The 21,937-nt window shown below is 33.9% G+C and overlaps 1 protein-coding gene across 4 annotated transcripts in view; it reads right to left on the reverse strand.

The window, feature by feature from the left end:
• Positions 1 to 11,392, reverse strand: part of LOC134385971 (UDP-glucuronosyltransferase 2A1) — a 50,792-nt gene extending 39,400 nt beyond the window's left edge. For 2 of the 4 annotated variants that reach the window (XM_063107799.1, XM_063107798.1), the window contains exons 1-2: positions 10,678 to 11,392; positions 1,605 to 2,234 (exon numbers count right to left, since the gene is read on the reverse strand). In XM_063107799.1, coding sequence (XP_062963869.1) covers positions 1,605 to 2,234; positions 10,678 to 11,392 — 1,345 coding nt within the window. The remainder of the gene's footprint in view (positions 1 to 1,604; positions 2,235 to 10,677) is intronic. The other 2 variants (XM_063107802.1, XM_063107801.1) reach the window with 1 other exon arrangement.
• Positions 11,393 to 21,937: the final 10,545 nt, after the last annotated feature.

Genomic DNA, 21,937 nt, shown 5'->3' on the forward strand with positions numbered 1-21,937 from the left:
CTGTACCTATAACTTGCCATAGGTGATTGCCCTTATTCTTGCTTGTTCCTGAAATGCTTTTCCTCCATGAATCCTATTGCATCTCATCTGCACTTCACTCAGGTCTCTGTTCAAATGTCACCCTTTCATTCAAGAACTTCCTGGCTACTCCATTTAAATGTGAAACCCCACTCCATTTATCAGAACTATCTATTCTTCTTTTTCTATATAGCATAAATCACAGTCCAACATCCTATATATTTTATATACTTACTTTATTCATTGTCTCCTGTTATTAGAATAGGAATGGAATACAGATTTTTATCTGTTTTGCTTATTGTTATATTCCTAGTACCTAGAAAAGTCGCAGGCATTGGGTTGGTGCCAAATAAATACATTTTTTTCACAGAGAAAGCAGGAAGGAAGGAACAGAGGGAGGGAGGGAAGCCAAAATGCCTGTAAAAGGACAACATTCTGCTCTCTACTTCTGTGAGAAAGTATCATTCATAGCACCAACTGTTAATTCCAGCTATGAATGAATGCCCCTGGGTATTACTGACAGATCCGAAGGAAAAATCATTTGGGAAAGAAGAAAATAGAAAAGTAAAGGAAGACAGGCTCACAAGAGTCAGAAAGAGAAGTAATAAGAACAACCAACCAGAAATAATCTTGACAATTTGCATTATTTTGTTTGATCCTCAATAGGACTCTTCAAGGCAAGGAAACTTGAGGCTTGCCAAAGGATACAGAGAAATTAAGTTGAGAGGCAGTGCTAGCCCAAGCACCCAGAGAAGCCTAAAGATAGAGAAAGAGTGAGGGTAGGGTATAAACTCAGGGTTTCTAAAGCCTAACTCAATGTTTTTAAAGTGTTCTCCAGACCGAAAAAAAAAAAGAAAAGAAAAAAAAAAAAAAAAGCTGGGGACGCTTCCAGCTCAGGCACCGTTCAGTGGTTTAGGATGGTGGGGCTCCTCGTCAGAACTAGCTGCATCAGGACCATGGATGGCCTCTCTGAAGGTTAGAAATCCCAATAAGAACCTACAGGTTTTAGGGGCCCCACTCCCAGAGTAGTCCTCAAAGGTGGAAGTGAAAATATTCGAAATAAGGAACGGGGACCTCCAGAGACCATATTCCAGTCGTGGCTATGTATGTCCCAGTCAAAGCAAACGCGGAAGCACATCTTTTCAAGTATAGCATTGCAATTCTTAAATAAAATATAAGAACAAAGTGTAAAAAAGAAAAAAATACCAAAAACGATGAACAAAGGATGGAAAGTAAATCATGTATCATCTCAAATATTTGCCAGGGTATTTGGGGGCAATGTTATAATTTATCCTAGTAAAGGTAGTTTCATTTATTTTTGAAGAATGATTTACACATTGAAAAGCTATTGTCTAAATAGACCTGAGATTATTTGCATTGAGACAATAGCATACATATTCATACCACCATTTCATTTTTTAGGAATTTATCCAAGAGAATAACCAAGGGATTGCACAGAGATGTAGTAAGTACATTTACTACAGCTTGGCATATGCAGTGGAATGGAAACATTTTGAAGAAGAGGTATGAATAAGAATAAATAAGGTATCTGGAGTCATTAATAAGAGAAAATTGTAGAGACTTACCTAGAATTTTGCTGTAGTATGAATTCCATTCTCCCCAGTAGGACTGAAATATATAGTCTTGCAGAGGATAAGATATTGTATTTTTAACCCTTTCACCAAAGGTCATCTGGTCAGTGAGCTCTGACAAGGCTGCAGGAACATAGGAAGCTGGTGCTGGGATTTTCCCACAGTGTCTCTCCACTGTTGAGGCTGGAGAGAACCTCAACGTGTATATAAATGGAATTCCTAACTTCAGAGCAACTAGATCACCACAGATTGTTACTGGGTCTGCTACCAACACAGCAAAATCTCCTTTCTGAAGTTTTGCCATTAACTTGGAGTTGTTTAATACACCATTGCAGATTTGTATATTAATTCGAAAGAAAGTATCTAGAAGTTTTCCTAGTTCTTTGTAGAAAGTCCATAGTGTGAGAGGAGTTGGTCTATGATCTATCCACAGCATTATCATATGTGCAATTAAGGAATCTATATTGCTCTTCTTGTAGGAAACAGGTATCGTTTCAAAATTCACAGGAGAATCAAAATTGGAGTTGATGAATAGAGTTGCTGATGAAGCCAGTACTGTCACATTGTGATTTCTTTGAATCAACTCTTCTAGAATGATCTTAATATTTAACCAATGGCTACCATCTGTAGGCCAAATTAGCACATTCCCACTTAGAACAATTTCAGTCAGAGCCAAATGAACAATCAGCAGCTTGACAAACTTCTTAGGCATGGTAATATCCTCTAAGGAAACCATTCTACTGTAGACCCTTTAAGATGAAAAGAAATCTTCAAAGTTGATTTGGGTAGATTTTTTTTCCCAAATAAAATAATATTTAATGTGATGCTTACACTTATTCACATGTAGATTAAAAGGAAAAGAATATAATTCTAATTCTTCCATGCATTAACATGATTATGGCAACAACAGAAATGAAATCTGGTCCTATTGTAAAGAAAAAGAAGCAGGGAAGTTATAAGCCTAGAAACTCCATGCTCTTTGATAATAACTATGATTTATAAAATGTCTTCAATGTATCATTCCCAAAATAAGGTTAAAAGAAAAATAAAATTCTTTTACTGCAAAAGTCACTTTGTCAAAACTTACAGCACTTTCAAGTCAGATGTCTTCGTTATAAACTATTTTTCCATGCATTGTCTTATTCAGTCCTTTTCACAATCTTGTTTGGAAGAAGTTATTTCCTCCATTTCACGAATAACAAAACCAAATTTCAGTTTCATACCCAAAGGCATTTGACAAAGTAATATAATTGGGACTATAATCATAACATTATCTGACACATAGCTGGACCAACATTATTATCACTTCCTTTTGGCTCATATTAAAAAGAAAAATTTAAAAACAAAAATTTTAATCCTTCACTTAGAGAAGGTTTAGTCAAACATTCCAAGATGGTTTACATTAATTGGGATATAGAGTAAATCACTACACATTGCTAGAGGGAAGTTTTATTCCCTGACAATGCAAATTAATGATTGTCTCCCATTCCCTCGTTACAAGGAATTTTTCACTTTCTTCCATATAACATTTTTATACACAAATCAAGGAGACAGGGCGTGGAAACACAGACTATTTTACTCAAAACCGTGCAGTAGATGAAGTTAGGTGGACACTGGAGTTCAATGGCTCAAGATTCAAAAACTGTTCTTGAAGATTTGTGATCCTCTCAGCCTCAGTTTTCTCAAGTGTATATGAGAGGTAATGACACGGATTTGTTATAACACTTTGTGGGTTAGCAATAATATCTGCAGAACTACGTCACAAACTGCTTGATTCAGAACAGGGGTGTAGTGATGTTGGTGGCTTAACGAATTTACCTAAAGATTGATCAGTAAATCAGTGGGCTAGCGACAGAACAACTGGCCAGACATGGACATAATGCTATCAGTTGCAATTCTTAGTGACTCTCAAATTGAACAAGAGAAACTGTAAAATGATGTGATCTTAAAAATCACTGGAACCTGCCATTAAAAAGAAAAACAAGAAAAAATAAAGTGAGTTAAAGGATAGAAACCAGAAATTAAGAATGGCAATTAAGTGGTGGTCCTTCTCTTCACAGTAGGTTGTCCTTGGATGTGTAATTTCAGGGCCGTGTGTAACCAAAGGACAGGGAAGACAGAGAAAGGGAAAGAGGGGAGAGAGAAGTGATGCTTTTAGAATTAATGCATTTGTGTCTTCTCAGGAGTCAGCCTCAATTTGGATATAATATCAGCACCTTTACATTAATTAGATTTTGAAACAAAACAGCCAGAGAAGAATGGGAAGAATCGTGATGGCCATTAAAATTGGCCTACTTAAGAGATTTTTTAATATTGATAAAGAAATCTGTTGCTGTCATGTACTTCCAATGAAAAGGAGTGAAAGTACAACATCATACAAGATATAAACAAAACTTTCTCTACAAAATATTTAAATTTATCCAATTATTGAAGTCCATGTAAGTAAAATATAATAATTAATTAAAGATTACTCACTAAGGATCGTTATGATAGCGCTTAATTAATAGCTTATCAAAATATATCTCAGAATCTCAAATGCATGTAGGTACCCCTGGATTACCTGAAATTTTTTAAAAAACGAATTTCAAAGGGTCATATTGCCATTATTAAATGATCACTGTGGGGCAAGAAAATAATTATCTAATTTAATGAAGAACAATAAAGTGTGTATAATTTTATTAATTTGAAAATCCTTAAAAGAACATTTTTGTATGAAAGCTCTTCCTTAATTTTTTTTTCCCCCATAGTCAAGCCCTTGACTGAAGGTCTCCTCTTCCTGTGCACTCCCTGAGTCTTGCACTGGATGGCTAGGATTTAACTGTGCTGACTTTTTAAAATTTTCTCTCATATTAGAATTTAACTGTGCTCATTCTCTTTTCTTTTTATTCTAGAGGCCATAGAAGCCTGGAAACAAGCCTTCATACTGTTTTAGAAACATGAATGAGCAACTCCTTACTAACCTTAAAATTTTCATCTCACATCAGGATTTCAGTTTAGTTTGAGTTCCTTGATTGGTATTTAATTAATTCTTTGAAAGTTTGAAATAAGAAGTACTTTCATTTTTTTCATGTGTTTTGTTCTATAGAAACTGAGTATGTCCTAGAGCTTTCTATTTAGCTCAAGTCTGACATCAAATGATTCACCACTTTCTAGATTGTAACCTCTGGCGAGTCACTCAGCCTCCTCATTTTCAAAATGGTGAGAACATTGGCACCTCCTTCCTACAGCTGTGAAGACTGAGTGAAATAATGCATGTAAAATTATACAGAACAGCATCTGTGCTCAGTACATGTTAGCTGTATACGATATCACAGAGAGCAAATATTACTTTTAAAATGTTCAAATTAATCAGATCTCATCATCTTGATCTCCTCTCTTCCCTTCCTCCTACGATGGCAGACTGAGGTACCAGGGCTTTGGTGCAGGATTCCCCAGCACTGAGAGCTACCCTGCAAGAGTCAGTCACACTCAGTCTTAAGGCACATCACACATGATCTGTTAGTAATAATATATTGAGTACCAAAGTTCACTAATAGTGTAAGAAATACACATAAAACTCAAGATCCTCCTCATAAAAATGATAACTGCCATTCCCTTTTATTCAAATAATCTTTTCATGAATTTGAGCAAAACAGATAGAATGATAGCTATCCCTGGGAATTTTGAATGACTCACAGCCAATTTCATCTTGGATGTCATGCCTGTGGCTGTCATCTGGTTTATGAGTTGTTGTGGAAAAAGGAATGCCATGAGAGGGTTTTTGAAAGATTAATTTAAATTAAAAAATGGAGGAAGAAAGAAAAGGAGAGAGGGAAGCAAAAAAAAAAAAAAAAGATTAGGAAGAAAGAGAAAAAGAAAGGAAAGGTCTCCAATACATTTTTTTCTCCTTTAAAATTACTACTGGAAATCAAGCACCATGGACATATACACACTCAAAGGTATTTCATTTCTAGCACTTTATTTACATTAATTTCTCATGCTCAGTGAGTATCTAGTTCATGCAAAGATCTGAATATTAAGGTCACTCTTTTTGAGGATCTGCTGTTATTCCCTCTTAATATAATATATATGCAAGATTGTCTATTGTTATCATAGATGGCATTAGTTCTCAGAGATTATTCATTAATTATTCACATATAATAATGTCATATTATAAGTTTATATAAATCTAATACATAAAAATTTTCACAAGAAAGCCTGCTTATTTTTATAGTGCTCAAATAGGAAACCTGGTGGTAACAATATGTAATGTTAATGAATTATAAACATCTGTACAGTAATAAAAATGCTACATTTTTGTTGTTATTATAAAAATAGAAATAAAATTTACCTGGCTTAATTTTAAAAACACATATTTGAAATCTGCAGAAGCCTTTTCTTACTTTCAGTTAAAGATTGCTGATGAAGCTCTCTTAGAGTGAGAAAGATGTCCTCAGACAAGCCACCTGACAACAATCATGTAGGGACCTATGCCTTAAGGAATAGTAAATCGCCTAGTAATTACATGGCCCAATTAAACTTCATTCAGCAAATTAAAAAGAGGCAAAAAATAGAATAGCAGATTTCAAAAGCTAAATACATTGGAAGGAAGAAAAATACCCAAGAAAGTATAAATCTAAAATATGCTGAATAATTGATAGATTTCCACAGGCAATTTAAAAAGGAGAGGGAAAAGAAAAAGTCTAGAAGTAGGAAATATGACATAGAAGCTTGATGTGAGAAAGATTTTCATTTGAATACTTTTCCTATACTAGTAGCTGTATGATTTTATTTTAACTTGCTTGATATTCCCAAGCCTCAATATTCTCAAGTGTGATAATAGTTTTTTCTTTGCAATAAGCTACAACAAATTCATTTCAAGTATTAAGTGACAGAACATATGTACAGAACTCATCACGCTGTCTAATTCATTGGAAGAGATTAATAAATGCTAACTGCTATTGCCATTATAATATCCAAGAGTCTGAGCCAAATACCCATGATCTGAAATAAAATAAATAATTTCGACATTGTAATTCCAATTCCTAGCAATCAGCAGACATTAAGGACTCACTCTGGGGTTCTTATTGCATTCCATGGCAGAGAAGTAATCTTCAGGAAAGTTCTATTATTTACTCAGGTAAATAATTTGAGACCTGAGTGGACATGGATTTGTTGCAATGCCTTTGATTAGAGCATTTTTAAGCAAAAGTAAAAGGTCAATTCAAATTACCAATTGGAAAAGAGTTATTTTTAAAATTCAGTACCATTTATCATTCTCATTTATATTTCTATATCTACAACGTCTTGCACAAAAACGAGTTACTCTATCATGTCAGTACTTTTGCTTCTTACCTGGTCTTTTGAATATGAGTGTTCATGTCCCTGGCATCAACAAGAATATTGTGTTTTTGTAAAGAAAAACTTAAATAGTCATTCCAAGTCAGAAGAGTGTAATTTGATTAGAAATATGATATATCAAAATCGGAGTGTAAGAACATCTTTATAAATCTTCATTACGTTCCCATGAACAAATTAAAAAAGATTAGTCGCGTATCTTAAGACTAGGAGAACAGTGTGCTTTTGTTATGAGTATTAACTTACAGGCAAAATACATTGGAGCATGTAATTCTGAGACTGACAACCTTGGGAAGGTAAACCGGCAGATAACCTCACAAATATGAATCAGGAGCATCGTAATCGTGAGAATTATAATCCCAAGGATGAAGATGAGTGTTGATAAAAACAGAAGTGATGGTATAAAAATCTTAACATATACTGTGACCAAGGAATTCTCCATATAAGTTCTGCTCGTACACTAATGGCGATGCTGCATGTATTCAGATGTCACTGTTAGTTATTATATTCAGGAAAACATGAAGGAGTTTTTGAGATCTTGACAGCTTCATTGCTTCACAAAATTTCCATTTCTTCTTCTTTCCCTTCATTTTTATTAATATCCAGTTTTAGCCCTACGATGTTCACTTCTTTCTTCATTTCTGTCTTCACAGGACATCTGTAGGTTTATCTATAGTCTTTGTAGCTATGCTTGTTTTCTGTGAATCACAGAACGAGTTGGTCTTCCTTTATAACCCAGGATATAAAGATTTGTTTTTGAATTTTGAGCCATCTAGTTAATACTCCCAGAAGAGATGATGACTTTAACTATCAGTGTTAGTTACAATTGGCTCACCAGTTTTTTGTCATACATATCCACCTTTAGTATATCGTATCCTCATCCACACACTAACCTACTTGTACTTATTTTGATTAACATAGATCAATTTTATAATTATTTTAGAAGATAGGTTTATAGAAAAGAAGCCCAATTGTTAATAGTTATCACTACATAGAAACCTCAAATTTTCTCTTTTCAACATTCATTCAACCCACTATTTTGCACATTGCACTTTATCATCTTTATTTTTATTTATTTTTATTTTTTTGTCTTTTTCGTGACCAGCACTCAGCCAGTGAGTGCACCGGCCATTCCTATATAGGATCCGAACCCGTGGCAGGAGCGTCGCCACGCTCCCAGCGCCGCACTCTCCCGAGTGCGCCACGGGTTCGGCCCCACTTTATCATCTTTAAATGATTTTTAATGGCATTTAGGATTTTCATTCATTAGTAAACTTCTCTAGACTTTAAAAACTGCTAAGCAGACGATGCGATCTCTACAGTATGTGTATAACAATATTCAATTCTTTGAATATTCTTTGAAACTTTACTTTAGTATTTGGCTAAAATGAGTAAAAGCACAAAAATGAAGTGTTGATGTTTATGGTGAAAAGTTAAAGCGTCAAAACTTAATAGCAATTAGACAAATACAACTTGCCAGTAATGATAAACAGCTCACCTCTATCTGATTATCTCTGGATTTAGGTCTGTGCTTATGAGGTTTACCATGAAATCAAAGTAAAATATTGAATACATAGCATCTAAGACTAAGTACAAAGTATGAGCTGTAACTATGTGTTGTGAAATAAACTTAGCTTCTTGGGAGGATAATCATGTTTACAACGTGTAAGTGCATAGCTTGACTTTAAATCATTTGATTGCTGACAGTTTCCAGAATATATTATGTATGAAAGCAGAAGAATAGCAAGAACATGCATGTAACAGGAAAATAGAAGACACGGAAATGAGGTTACCTTCAGAGAGACAAAATTATTTACATATCATCCTTAGGTGGATGACACTTAAATCTCTAACCTATGGCAATTCCTATCTTTCTGGACTTCTGTACCAAATCTTCCTAAAAGCACTTCACACACAACATGTCCAAAATGAAATGCATTATTCCCACTTCCCACTTTTCTCTCTCCCATATTTACTATCTCAGGTGACTGTGCCATTTATGATATACTGAAGTCAGTAAACCCTCATCCCTCTTAACACTCCTCACAAATCAGCCATCATCTTCTATTAATTTTACCTGATAAACAACTAACACTAATTTAATGGCTGCTCTCTCCCAGACACTCTTCTAAAATCCTTTCATTTCTTAATTTAGTCCTCTTACTAGCCCTATTACAGATTAAATAAATGAAATGCAGGCTCAAGGAGATTGAATTACTTTTCCACTGCTGCAAACTGGTAAGCAGAAATTGTGTATCAAGAGCCTGCTCTCCTCTATGTATTCTCGCACAGCATTATTTTTCTCCATTTATTAGCTACTTCCCTAGTACATGCTCTTACCACAGTTTGCCTGGAGTGAAGGAGTAGCCTAGTATCACCTGGCTCCACACTACCACCACATCTGTCTAAGTGTTTTACGTAAAATGGAAATCTAATCATAATATATCACTTTAAATGATTCCCAATTGATTATTAGATAAAAACCAAAGTTCTTAGCCTAAGATACAAGAGACTTTGAAAATATATATTGAATTAATTTATTCATTCTTTCAATCCTGACATCACCACAGTTTTTTGTTGTCCTTTTCCATGCCTCCCAACCTTACACTTCACCCTTCAGGACACTAAATCATCAGTAATACCCAGCACACCTGAGCTATTTCAAGTCTTCAGCTATGGGCACACTGCTTCCTTTTCCACATTTACTTTGCAGAAAAACTTATATTCACTGTTTAAAAACTTGCTTATGCATCACGTCAACTCTGAAGTTTTGCAGAATGCCTCTTTCTCCTGGTCACACAGTGCCTTTCTCCTCTACACTATATCTGAACTTTGTACATATTTCCTTTACTCACATAATTCACATTATAAATATTCCTTTTCATGTCTGATATCTCTGCTTGTCTGTGAAATCCTCAAAGCTAGGGACTTCATCTTAGTCTTTACAGTACCCTTCCTAAGAGAACGCCTAGTAAACAGTAGAAAGTCTACAATTAGTGAAGAATAAAAAATAAAATTTAGAGACATGAGAAATGGACAAAGCCAACTTGAATTTTAGACTAATATGTGCATAAACATATCAACATGACCAATATAGATTTTTTGATGCTAATAAACACTGGTTATATTTCTATCCATCAAGTAAACACTGTATCACACTTAAGCAGTTCAAATAAGCTTAACATCAATAAATTTTCCTGATCAATGGCAGTGTTTTCTCTTAAACTCATGTCTTACAAGTAAAGGTGATACTGCCTTAAAGTATTTTTGTTTACTTCTTAGCATTAATCTTTATTAAGCAGTGATCAGAGATTATTCATATACATGTATGTTCTTAAACATACACACACATATATCTGTAGTGATAATGGGCTTACAGAAAGTTTAACCTCTTCCAGCTTTCTCCGTAAAACACTGCAATTTCTGGGAAATTTCAACTTGTGCTGTAATAACTAAATAAGATCCAGTCCTATTTTAAAACTAAAGTATTTGTAACTATATTTTAAGCATAAAAAAACTTGGTTGGTATTTTCAAGTTCATAAAATTAGAAATTGGCACACTTTAGTTTTGAAGTATAATGTCATTTATGTTATTTCCTGCTATCAAGTGATAGTAGCAGATAGTATATCAATCAATACACAGAACTGAAAAAAATAAATGTAGGGAATTAAAGAGGTGACAAAAAGTTCTTTTTGTTCAAATCCAAATAAAACACACATTATTACATACCTAAAGCCTCACTGTAGTAGGAATCCCATGATTTCCAAAGAGTTTCAAACATGTAGTCCTGCAGATGGTAGGAGATGAAATTTCTGATTCTGTCAGAGAAAGTCATCTGGTCGGTGAGTTCTGACAAAATAGCAGGAACGTAGGAAGGAGGGTATGGTACTTTTCCACAGTGCTTTTCCACTGTTGAGGCTGGAGAAAACCTCAAAGAGTACATAAATGGAATTCCCAGTTTTAAAGCTACTATATCACCACAAGGAAATATTGGATCTGACAACAGGACCTCAAACTTACTCTTCTTCAACTTTTCCATCAGCTTTTGGTTTTCAAGAACAGCATCACAGATCTCTCTAGACACCATGTGGAAGTCCTTGATGACTATGGCCATCTCCTGATAGAATCTCCAAATGGTTGAAGGAGATGGTCTATTTTCCAGCCATGTCAAAACAAAGTTCCTGATCACTCCTTCTATTCTTTCTTTGCCAAAGGACACCTTATATATTTCAAATGTCAGAGATGAGTTAGAGGTCGGCGTAATGAAAAGTGCACCAGATGCAACTAGCACAGTCACATTATGCTCTTTTTCAATGAGCTCATCAATAATTATCTTAATATTCAGCCAATGACTACCTTCCATTGGCCAAATTAGAACATTCCCACCAAGAGTGGTTCTTAGGAGGCTTATCTGAAGAGACAATATGAGAATGTTGTTTAACATGATGTGGCTTGATGCAGAAGATGATGAGATGTGAAAGAGTTCTCTGCTGTCTAAACAAAAAGGAAAGGCAAAAATATTTCTCAGTTTTGTTGCAAACCATTGAAACCCTTAAGAGCCTTCTCTTTGCCAAACGATATTAGTCATAGTAGCTCCATATTTTACAGTTATTGTAGGTTTCGGGGTAATGCGTCTTATGTCTCCAACTGTTGCTTTATCTTTGGTTGAGTTCTGCTCTCTAATCCTCCCTTTGAACTTGATCCTTCAATCCTTTCTCTGTGTCTCATAGTTGTTCATCTTTTACCATTAAATTGTTTGAAGCCACTGTATATCTCAACTCTACACTCAAGTCTAGTTACTGAAACCTCATCTAGGACCAAAACTCCCTAAGAAATGTTGGTATGCTAATTCTATGGGTTTTTTTCTTTTTAATATTGAATACATTTAAATAATTCTATTAGCAACAATTAAACTACTATAATAGCTATTTATAAATCAGATTATTACAAAGAATATTTATAAAATGTAAAGTACAAACATATATAGTAAATGTAATATTTATTACTACTTTAATAATATGTTAGGAAAATGTTATTCACTGAAAAAATGTTACAAATAAATGAAGAAAATATGTATAAGTAATATACACAAGAGATTATGGATAATGTTATTAGTGAATAGGGGCTATTTGAAGAGAACTGCTAATTCAAGCCTACTTCTACCAAATGTGCTTCTCAAAAGCCAGCTATCCTGTGTGAATAATAGCTACTGTACATCTAGAATTAGTCTTTAATGTTTGATAGCATTTATTAAGTCCTGGCTGTATGTCAGACATTGTGCAAAGAGTTATACATGTGTTGATCTCATTTTTTCTCATTTTAAAAATATCCATTTAGGTAGGTACTCCAATTTATTTCCACATCAAAGAAGAAGGAACCACTGCATAAAGAAGTTGAGTAACTTGCCAAGTACATACAGCAAAATGATAAACTTGTGGTGGCAATCTTAAGGATCTCTGCCCCCCAGAGCCTACTGTATTAACCACTAGGATAGATTACCCCAGTAGAGTTCATCTTATCCCTTATCCACTGTAAGAGACTGACATAAACCACAGACTGCCCAAAACAGGTTGACACAATATAAAATTGTGCAGCAGACATTAGGTAATACAGGATCAAGTGATACAAGCAGATGTTCTGTATGAAAATCGTGCATGCCTATGCATATGTCTATGAATAAGCAGAGATGACAGTTTTTTTGTTAATAAAGCTCTTAAAATTAGAAATTCTATACTTTTTAGTGTTGCCTTAAAATTGTCTCTTCTGAACTCTCCTATTACCAAACATAATCTGTAGTAAATGAATAGTTTCATTAAAAAAGTTACTTGCACAAAATACTGTTCAAAGCTTAGCAGAGTGGTCTTAAAATTCCTGTGGATGGGTTTTAATTCAAAGCTCTCTGCAGAGAGGGTGCAAAATTTCTGCCTGCTGGTGCCATCCTGGTCAATAGTTACTTGGCAGGAAACTTTAAAATAGTTGTCATGATCCACTAGGATGGACAACTGGTCATGATTCACTGTTATGATTTTATTCATTCAATTACTATCATGAAATCAGATCTAGTTGTTGACAATTACAATGTAGTGTTTTTATTTAGCTACTATGTGTTTATTGGGTACCTACCAGGCACAGAGCTTCCTACAAGGTGGAAGATAAATTCAAGAGATATTTCTTCCATTCATTTTATTGTTTATCAGTGAAAGATAAGAAAAGTACACACATAAGTGTAACAAAAATCAGCACTGTTTATTAGAGTTAACATGATATTATGAAGAAAAAAATTAGTTTAGAATCAATTAGACCAAGGAATCCTACCTTAATGTTATGCTGCTTAATGTTTATGAGACTCAATTTTCTCATCTGTAAAATGGAAATTAAAAACAACTTGAGTTCTTGTGAGTATAAATTAATACTATAAAATAAACAGCATAACCATATTCCTTAATATACAAAAATGAATGACTATATAATAAATACAACAAATTATTATATAATAATGCATATACCATATAAGATAAATATATTAAATTAAAAATTTATATTTAAACCACGATTATAACTACCGAAGTAAAAGACATTTCAAATTTATTGTCTTTCTCATGTAATCCTCTCCCTTTTTCTACCTAGAGAAAGTGGCAAGTGCCTTCAAATAAAATGACACAGGTTAGATGTTTTCAGAGTAATAGTATGGAGTAAAGATTTCTTTCAGCTTGTTAGGAGAGACAGAGGACTGGAAAGGGTTCATGAGAGATGTGACATCTGCCATTTGATACTCATCTTGGAGTATGGTGTACCTGGACATATGTGATGAGTAGTGCGCATAAAGGTGAACAGTGTCATGCCACAAATACATTTTGATCTTTTTGGAAACATCTCAGAAATGTGACCAGTATTAAGAAATTCCTCAAACTGTTGAGGTTGAATTTTAGATTGATTTGTGTTCTTGAATTTAATAGAAAATGAAACAAAGAAATCACATTGACAATATAGACTGAAAGATGTTGTAAAATAAATTTTTGCCCGAGAATGAGGGTCTGAATATGTGATTTTAATAATTCTGAACTTAAGATCACTGAAAAATTAATCTGTTCTTTCCAGAAAATTTTTGAGGCTATCGCTAAATATGATTAATATATCTGTGAATTCTAGTGAGTTCAGAAAAAAGCAGAAATGTTTGAAACAAATCTAGCATATTCAAATATCTTTATGATAAACAATGACAAAAAATATATACTTTGCTTAATTTCAAACAAAGTGAGCAAGCATGCTATCTACATTAATAAAGTTGCTTCTTGCTTATACAGTAGGATTTTCTTTAGATAAACATTGTTTCCTTTCTCTTACCAAAAAACATTTGACTTTGCAGAAGACTTATTTGATATATGTTTAAATTATATAAATTTTAAAATATGTAAATATTAAAAAAGGAATTACACAATATTAAGAAAATAAAATATCCACCAAAGAATGACATCTCGTATCCACTTATGTACACGTTATCCTACAGACCATAATGGTCACTCCTGAGAATCATCCTGTCTTTGCACACTTCATTACTATCAGTATAAATCTTCAAATTTGTTATTTTATGTGTCACCTAATGAAGAAACACATTAACGCTCCTCTAGTAGGAACTACATGTATAAGATCAAATTTTCAAGAGGCCAATAAGCTCATACTCAGACGGAGCTCTCAGTTTGCTGCTCTATAATTCAGTTCCCTCAGCGTCTATAAAATTATTCTGAAGTATAGACTCTGGAGAGAAAGAAACCCTAAATTATTTTAAAATAGAACTAAAAACTTTTTTCAAGGGCAAGCAATAAAGCAAACTAAAAGTTAACCCACACTCTTGTAATGATTGGTTTTTCTTTTAGATTAAAATATAAAATAAAACCAAGTGTACGTTATGTATTGACTCTCGTAGGTTTTCAAATTTCTTACCTGGAATTTCCAGCAGAAACTTCAACAGCACTTATTTGCCATTCAGAAGAATTTGAACATAAATCCTAACGGAGTAAGAGGAATATTATGAAGATTCTGATCTTAAATGGAGAATAGATTATGCAGGTTTGTTTACACTTAGCATTCCTCACCCATTAATATATGAAGCGGATTAATCTTTTGCTAAAGGTGCTTTAATCCGTTGTTTGCCAGGCATCTGTTTGCACTGAATGTTGTCTTTGCGTCATGGTCTCTGCTGCACACCCCCAACTACCACCAGCACCACCAACCAGCCACGTACAGATTTATCTGAAATAATGACTGATAACAACTAATAATCTTGGGATTATTATTAAAAAGTATGTGAAACTAATATTTCTCAAATTCATGCAGCATAAAATTATAATTTTATTATTAATTATAAAAATATTTTTTAAAAAATTAAAGTTTCTTTAATTAATTTATTTTGCTGAATGTTGTAAGATGAGAATGGGTGTTTTTATTAATCTTTGTCATTTATATATAAATATAAATATAAATATAGTTATGAATATATAAATAAAGATAGTAATATAGGTCACTAAATAAGTGTTTTAAAGTTGTATACCTTCGTTATTCAGCATCCTTGGATATGAAACTTACCGTTATGTTTCTTTACGAAACTGTTTTGAAGAAGTAAAAAATAAATTGATTTAGTATGTATTTTGGCATGGTGTGCCAAATATGTCATATTTATTAATAACTAAGTACTAGTGTAGAACATTACCAGTCATTGTTTTATTGATAAACAAAAATGACAATAAAATTCACACAGTTCGTAAGTAGGGAATAGTCCCTCAGAGGCGCACTTTGTGTGATGATACTGGAGAGGAGACGGAGGAGAACATGGAGGCACCACACAGCTCAAGTCAGCTTGGACTGCACACACGTGACTACAAAGATTGCTTGGTAATTCATGAGGTGCAGATTCAGTTTAGATAAAAGAGAATCAGTGCCTGTTTTACAGAATGATTTCTCCATCTTTGAATTGCTAGTATAATTTACTTATTAGCTAAATAGTATAAGTCTTTAATACATATTTCAGCACGAGCCCTCAGATAAAAACTTTTCTGAGTCTTTGAACATCTAGTAATCTATCTTTTGCTTTCACACCTGGAAGCCAGCATGAGTGATAAGTAATTTCTTTGATCCCTATATTTTTCACTGAAAATCTGTTAGACGATACACTATTGATTTTTTACAATCCCTATCTTTGTGATATTGAAGTCAATAACTTTTTTTCTGCCAAAATGCCAGTGAGTGTGAGTGTTTGTGTATTTGATTTATATTACTGCTACAAATTCTTTCTGTCACAATGTGTCTAGGTAATAAAACTCATTTGATACTTATGTATCCTTTTTTTATTATTGGTTATGAATAATCATGGGGTACAAAGCTGACTGTCACCATCGTGCCCAAGATGTGATGGCAATATCCATACTGACAGCATGTCCATTCCCACAAATTGAGATTATTTCCCATGTCCCCCACCCAATTATCCCTGATCACCCTCTCTATCCCCCTTTCCTCCACTCCACTTTGTATCCCTAGTTATGCTTTCTCCCTCTATAAGTCCAACACACTGCTATGGTCTTTCTTTCCTTCCTTCTTTCTCTATTAGCTCCCACTTATAAGTGAGTACATATGGTATTTATCCCTTTGTGCTTTGCTTATTTCACTCAAGAGTCTAGAAGCTCATCCATGTTGTTGCGAATAGGAGAATTTCATCACTTTTTATGGCAGAATAGTATTCCATGGTGTATATATACCACAGTTTCTGTATCCAATCATCCATCAATGGACATTTAGGTTGGTTTCATATCTTGGCTCTTGTAAACAGAGCTGTGATGAACTTGGGAGTGTCAGCATCACTTCGACATGATGATGTCTATTCCTTTGGGAATATACCAAGAAGTGGGATTGCTGGATTGTATGGAAGGTCTATCTGTAATTGATTGAAAATTCTCCATACTGTTTTCCATACTGGTTGTACTAATTTACAACCCCACCAACAGTGTAGGAGACTTCTTTTCTCTCCACATCCTTGCCAGCATTTGTTATTCTCTGTCTTTCTGATTGCAGCCAGTCTAACTGCGGTGAGGTGATATCTCAATGTGGTTCGAATTTGCATTTCCCTGATGACTAGTGATGTTGAACATTTCTTCATGTACCTGGTGGCCATTTGTATGTCTTCCTTTAACAAATGTCTGTATAGTTTCTTTGCTTAGTTTTTAATTAGGTCATTTATTCATTTATTATATATATATATATTTATTTATTTATTTTTTTACTGTGTAATTGCTTGAGTTCTTTTATATTCTGAATATTAATCCCCGGTTGGATGCATAGTTAGCAAAAATTTTTTCCCACTCTGTAGCTTGTCATTTCACTGTGTTGATTGTTTCCTTTGCCATGAAGAAGCTTTGTAGTTTGATATACTCCCGTTTGTTTATTTTTTTCTGTTCCTTATACTTTCAGGCTCCTGTTCATAAAGGCTGTGCCCGGACCTAGTTCCTGAAGTGTTTCACGTATGTTTTCTCTTAGTAATTTTACAATTTCAGGTCTTATACTTAGGTCTTTAATCCATATTGAGTTGATTTTAGTATATGGTGAGAGTTGCCTGTCAGGTTACATTCTTCTGCATATGGATATCCAATTTTCCCAGCACCACTTATTGAAGAGGAGGTCTTTTTCCCCATGTATGTTTTGGTAGCCTTTGTCAAAAATCAGACGGCTGTAAGCCTGAGGGGTGCTTTCTGGGCTGTCTATTTTGCTCCACTGGTTCTAGTGTTTATTTTTATGCCAGTACCACGCTGTCTTGGTTACTATATAGCTTTGTAGTGTAATTTGAACTCAGGCAGTGTTATGCCTCCAGCTTTTTTGTCCTTGTTCAGGATTGCTTTGGCTATTTTGGATCTTTTTTTTGTCAAATATGAATGTTAAGATTGTTTTCTCCATTTCTGTGTGAATGCCATTGGTATTTTGATGGGGATTGCATTGAATCTATACATCGCTTTAGGGAGTACAGACATTTTCACAATGTTAATTCTTCCAATCCAAGACGATGAAATATCTTTACATCTTTTTGTATCTTCTTTAATTACTTTCAGTAGTGGTTTGTAGCTCTCACTGTAGAGACCTTTCACCTCCTTGGTTAATTTGATTCCTGGGTATTTTCTTTTTTTTGGCAGCTGTCGTAAATGGGCTTACTTTCTTGATTTCTGTTTCTGTTAGCTTATTATTGGAGAATATAAATGCAACTGATTTGAGGGCATTTACTTTGTATCCTGCAATATTACTGAAATTATTAACCAGCTCTAGTAGTTTTTTGATAGAGTCTTTAGGTTTTTTCTATATATGGTATCATGTCATTTGCAAACAGGGACAGTTTGACTTCATGTTTTCCAATCTGGTGGCCCTTTATTTCTTTCTCTTCCATGATTGATCTGGCTAGAGCCTCCAGTACTATGTTACATAGAAATGGTGAGAGTGGGGATCTTGTTCCTGTACTTAAGGGAAAAACCTTCAGTTTCCCAATTCAAAATGATACTGGCCATGGGCTTACTGTGGATGGCTTTTATTGTGCTGAGATGCTTTCCTTCTATACCTAATTTGTTGAGAGTTTGTATCATGAGTTTGATGTTGAATTTTATCAAAAGCTTTTTCAGCATCTATTGAGGTAATCATATGGTGTTTGTGCTTGATTTTTTTTGATGTGATGTATCACATTTATTGACTTTTCTATGTTGAACCATCCTTGCATCCCTGGGATGAATCCCACTTGATCATGGTGTACAATTTTTTCGATGTGTTGCTGTATTCTGATTGTTAATATTTTGTTGATGATTTTTGCATCTATATTCATCAAAGATATTGGTCTGTAAGTTTCTTTTTTTGTTATGTCTTTATCTGATTTTGGTATCAGAGTTATGTTAGCCTCATAGAATGAGTTTGGGAGAAAGGATTCTGTTTCAAATTTTGGAATACTTTGAAGATAATTAGTATTAATTTATCTTTAGAGATTTGATAGAATTCAGCTGTAAAGCTTCCAGACCTGGGTTTTTCTTTGTAGGAAGATTGCTTATTACCTCTTCAATCTCATTGCTTGTTATTGGTCTGTTCAGGTTTTCTATCTTTTTTTGGATCAGTCTGGGTAGTTTGTATGTGTCCAAAAGCTTATCCATATCTTCCAGATTTTCATATTTGTTGTCACACAGATGTTTATAATATTCTCTAATGATTCTTTGTATTTCTTTGGTATCAGTTGTAATGTCTCACTTTTCATTCCTGAAATTTGTTATTTGGGTTATCTCTCTTCTTTTTTTTTTTTTTTTTTTTTTTTTTTGCTAACCTAGCTAATGATTTGTTTATTTTATTATTCTTCTCAAAAAACCAACTTTTTGTTTCGTTGATCTTTTGTATCATTTTGGGGGTCTCTATTTCATTTACTTCTGCTCTGATCTTAATTATTTCATTCCATATACTACCTTTAGAATTGGATTGTTATTGTTTTTCTAGTTCTTTGAGCCATAGTGTTAGGTCATTTATTTGAAGTATTTCCATTCTTTTGATGTGAGCATTTATGGCAATAAACTTTTCTCTTAGCACTGCTTTTGCAGTATGCCCAAGGTTTGGTTTGATGCATCTTTATTTTTATTAATTTCAAGAAATTTTTGGATTTTGTTTTTAATTTCTTCTTGTACCTATAGGTCATTCAGAGCCTATTGTTTAGTTTCCATGCATTTGTATAGCTTCCAGGGTTTTGCCTGTTATTAAATTCTGGTTAGTCCATTGTGGTCTGAAAAGATACTTGGAATGATTTCAATTTTTTAAAATTTGCTGAGACTAGATTTGTGACCAGGAGAATGTTCCATGTGCTGATGAGAGGAAAGTTTGGTTGTTGTGTGAAATGTTCTGTATATATCTGTCAAGTCCAATTGGTCTAAGGTGTAATCTAAATCCTGTGTCTCTTTGTTGATTTGTTGCCTGGAAGATCTGTCTACTGAGAGAGGGGTATTCAGTTCACCCACTATTAATGTATTAGGTCCTATTTCTCTCCTTAGTTTTAAGAGTGTTTGCTTTATATATCTGGGTGCTCCAGTATTGGGTGCATACATATTTATGATTCTTATGTCTTCCAGTTGGATAGATTCCTTTATCATTACATAGTGGCCTTTTTGTCTCTTTTTGTATTTTATGTTTTTTGGTTTAAAGTCTATTTTATCCAATATAAGAATAGCTACTCCTGCTCATTTTTGGTTTCCATTTGCATGGTATATATTTTTCCATCCCTTCACTTTTATTCTGTGTGTGTTTTTACACGTGAGTTGGGTCTCTTGAAGACAGCATATTTTGGGGTCTAGCTTTTTAACTCAATCAATAAGTCCATGTCTTGTGAGTGGGGAATTTAATTCATTCATATTTAGGGTACTTATTGACAGGTACTGTTTAACTGCTATCATTTAATTCCTTTCATTTAGATGTTTTAAATATCTTTGTATCATTACTTCCCATTTTATTTCTCTTCTTCAGTGTTAGTCTGAATTTTGAGGTGGCATTATTTAGCTTCTTTCTCTTTCTCATTAGTGTTTTTGTTTCAATGGCAAGTTTTGCTCTTTTTTGTGTGTCAATGCTAGTAATCCTAATTATTCAGAGTCCAGATGAAGGACTCCCTTGAGGTTTTCTTGCAGGGCTCTTTGTGTGGTGGTGAACTCCCACAATTCCTGTTTGTCTGGGAAATACACTATTCCTCCCTCATTTCTGAAGAGTAACCTTGATGCCTCTTATCCCTCTTAATAAACTTTCTTCCTGATTAATTTGTCAATTCTTTTGTTTTAGAAAGTGTATTTACTACATTATATATATATATAATATATTATATATTGTATTATATTATATATCATATTATTCTTATCTTATTGCACTGACTAAAACAGCCAATTCAGTATTAAATTGGATTGATTTGGCTGTTTTAATCAGTGCAGTAATGTAATAAAGAATAGTATATTTGAACTCATAAAACCTTGTCAGCACTATCAGCCAGTGGCCACAAGAGGGCAGCACATCCTAACACCAGATAAATAAAAAGAAGTCCTGAGTGGATCCAGCTTTAACCTAAATCCTAACATCTACAGCTGTCAAAGGATACACATTTGTATATTATGATTTTTAAAGGGCTTTTACACACAGTTTCTAGTTGAATCCTTGCAAAATTTATGTGACCCTATTTATTTTATCGATGAAGAAATAAAGATCAGAGAAGTTGAGAATTTCCTGGCAATTTATTTCCCATGACATTGTATTTTGACTCCAAAATGATAGTGACAAAAGCATGGGAAGAAATTTCTGTGGATATTTCTCTAATCCACTGCCGTGAATTAGAGATGGCATCTATACAAAAAGCAATTTTCAGGGGAAAATGAGACTTGGAAACTACTATTCAAAACAACAACAAAAAAATCCTGGTCTGAGAAATTCCACGGTGTCAGTAGCTTTTGATTTCTGCTGTAACAGGGCAATCCCAGCTACATGAAGGAATGTATTGCTCGCAGTTTTCCATTTCTTATCCCTCTTAATAAACTGTCGCATTACCCAGCCAGAAGATTAAAGGATCCGTTTTCTGCCTTCATTTCTTTCCTGAACTCATTGGAATGAACAGGCCAGTAGCTTTCCAGCAAATGTTAAACTGCAGGTTTCAAACACTTGAGTTCCTTGTGTTCCTGAGGACTTTCACCATCGTTCAGCTAAAAATAGTATCACTTAGGTGAACAGTCCTTCTATTCAGGCCTTCAATTGCAAAAGCATGATGTATTCTGATGTTATGTGAAAATCAGGTTAATGATTATCGCCAGCAGTTCTAATGAAAAGAAGCCTTAAAATATTCAAATTAATTGTTTCAGGTAGGAATCATATCTATAGGAATAGAGAAACTTCACATTTGGAAGGTAAATTTACAGTTTATTTCAGAGAAAATTGAAAACTTCTCTTTATTAAGTTGTGTATTTCCTAG

The sequence above is a fragment of the Cynocephalus volans genome, chromosome 9 (genome assembly GCF_027409185.1).
Source record: "Cynocephalus volans isolate mCynVol1 chromosome 9, mCynVol1.pri, whole genome shotgun sequence".
Lineage (NCBI taxonomy): Eukaryota > Metazoa > Chordata > Mammalia > Dermoptera > Cynocephalidae > Cynocephalus > Cynocephalus volans.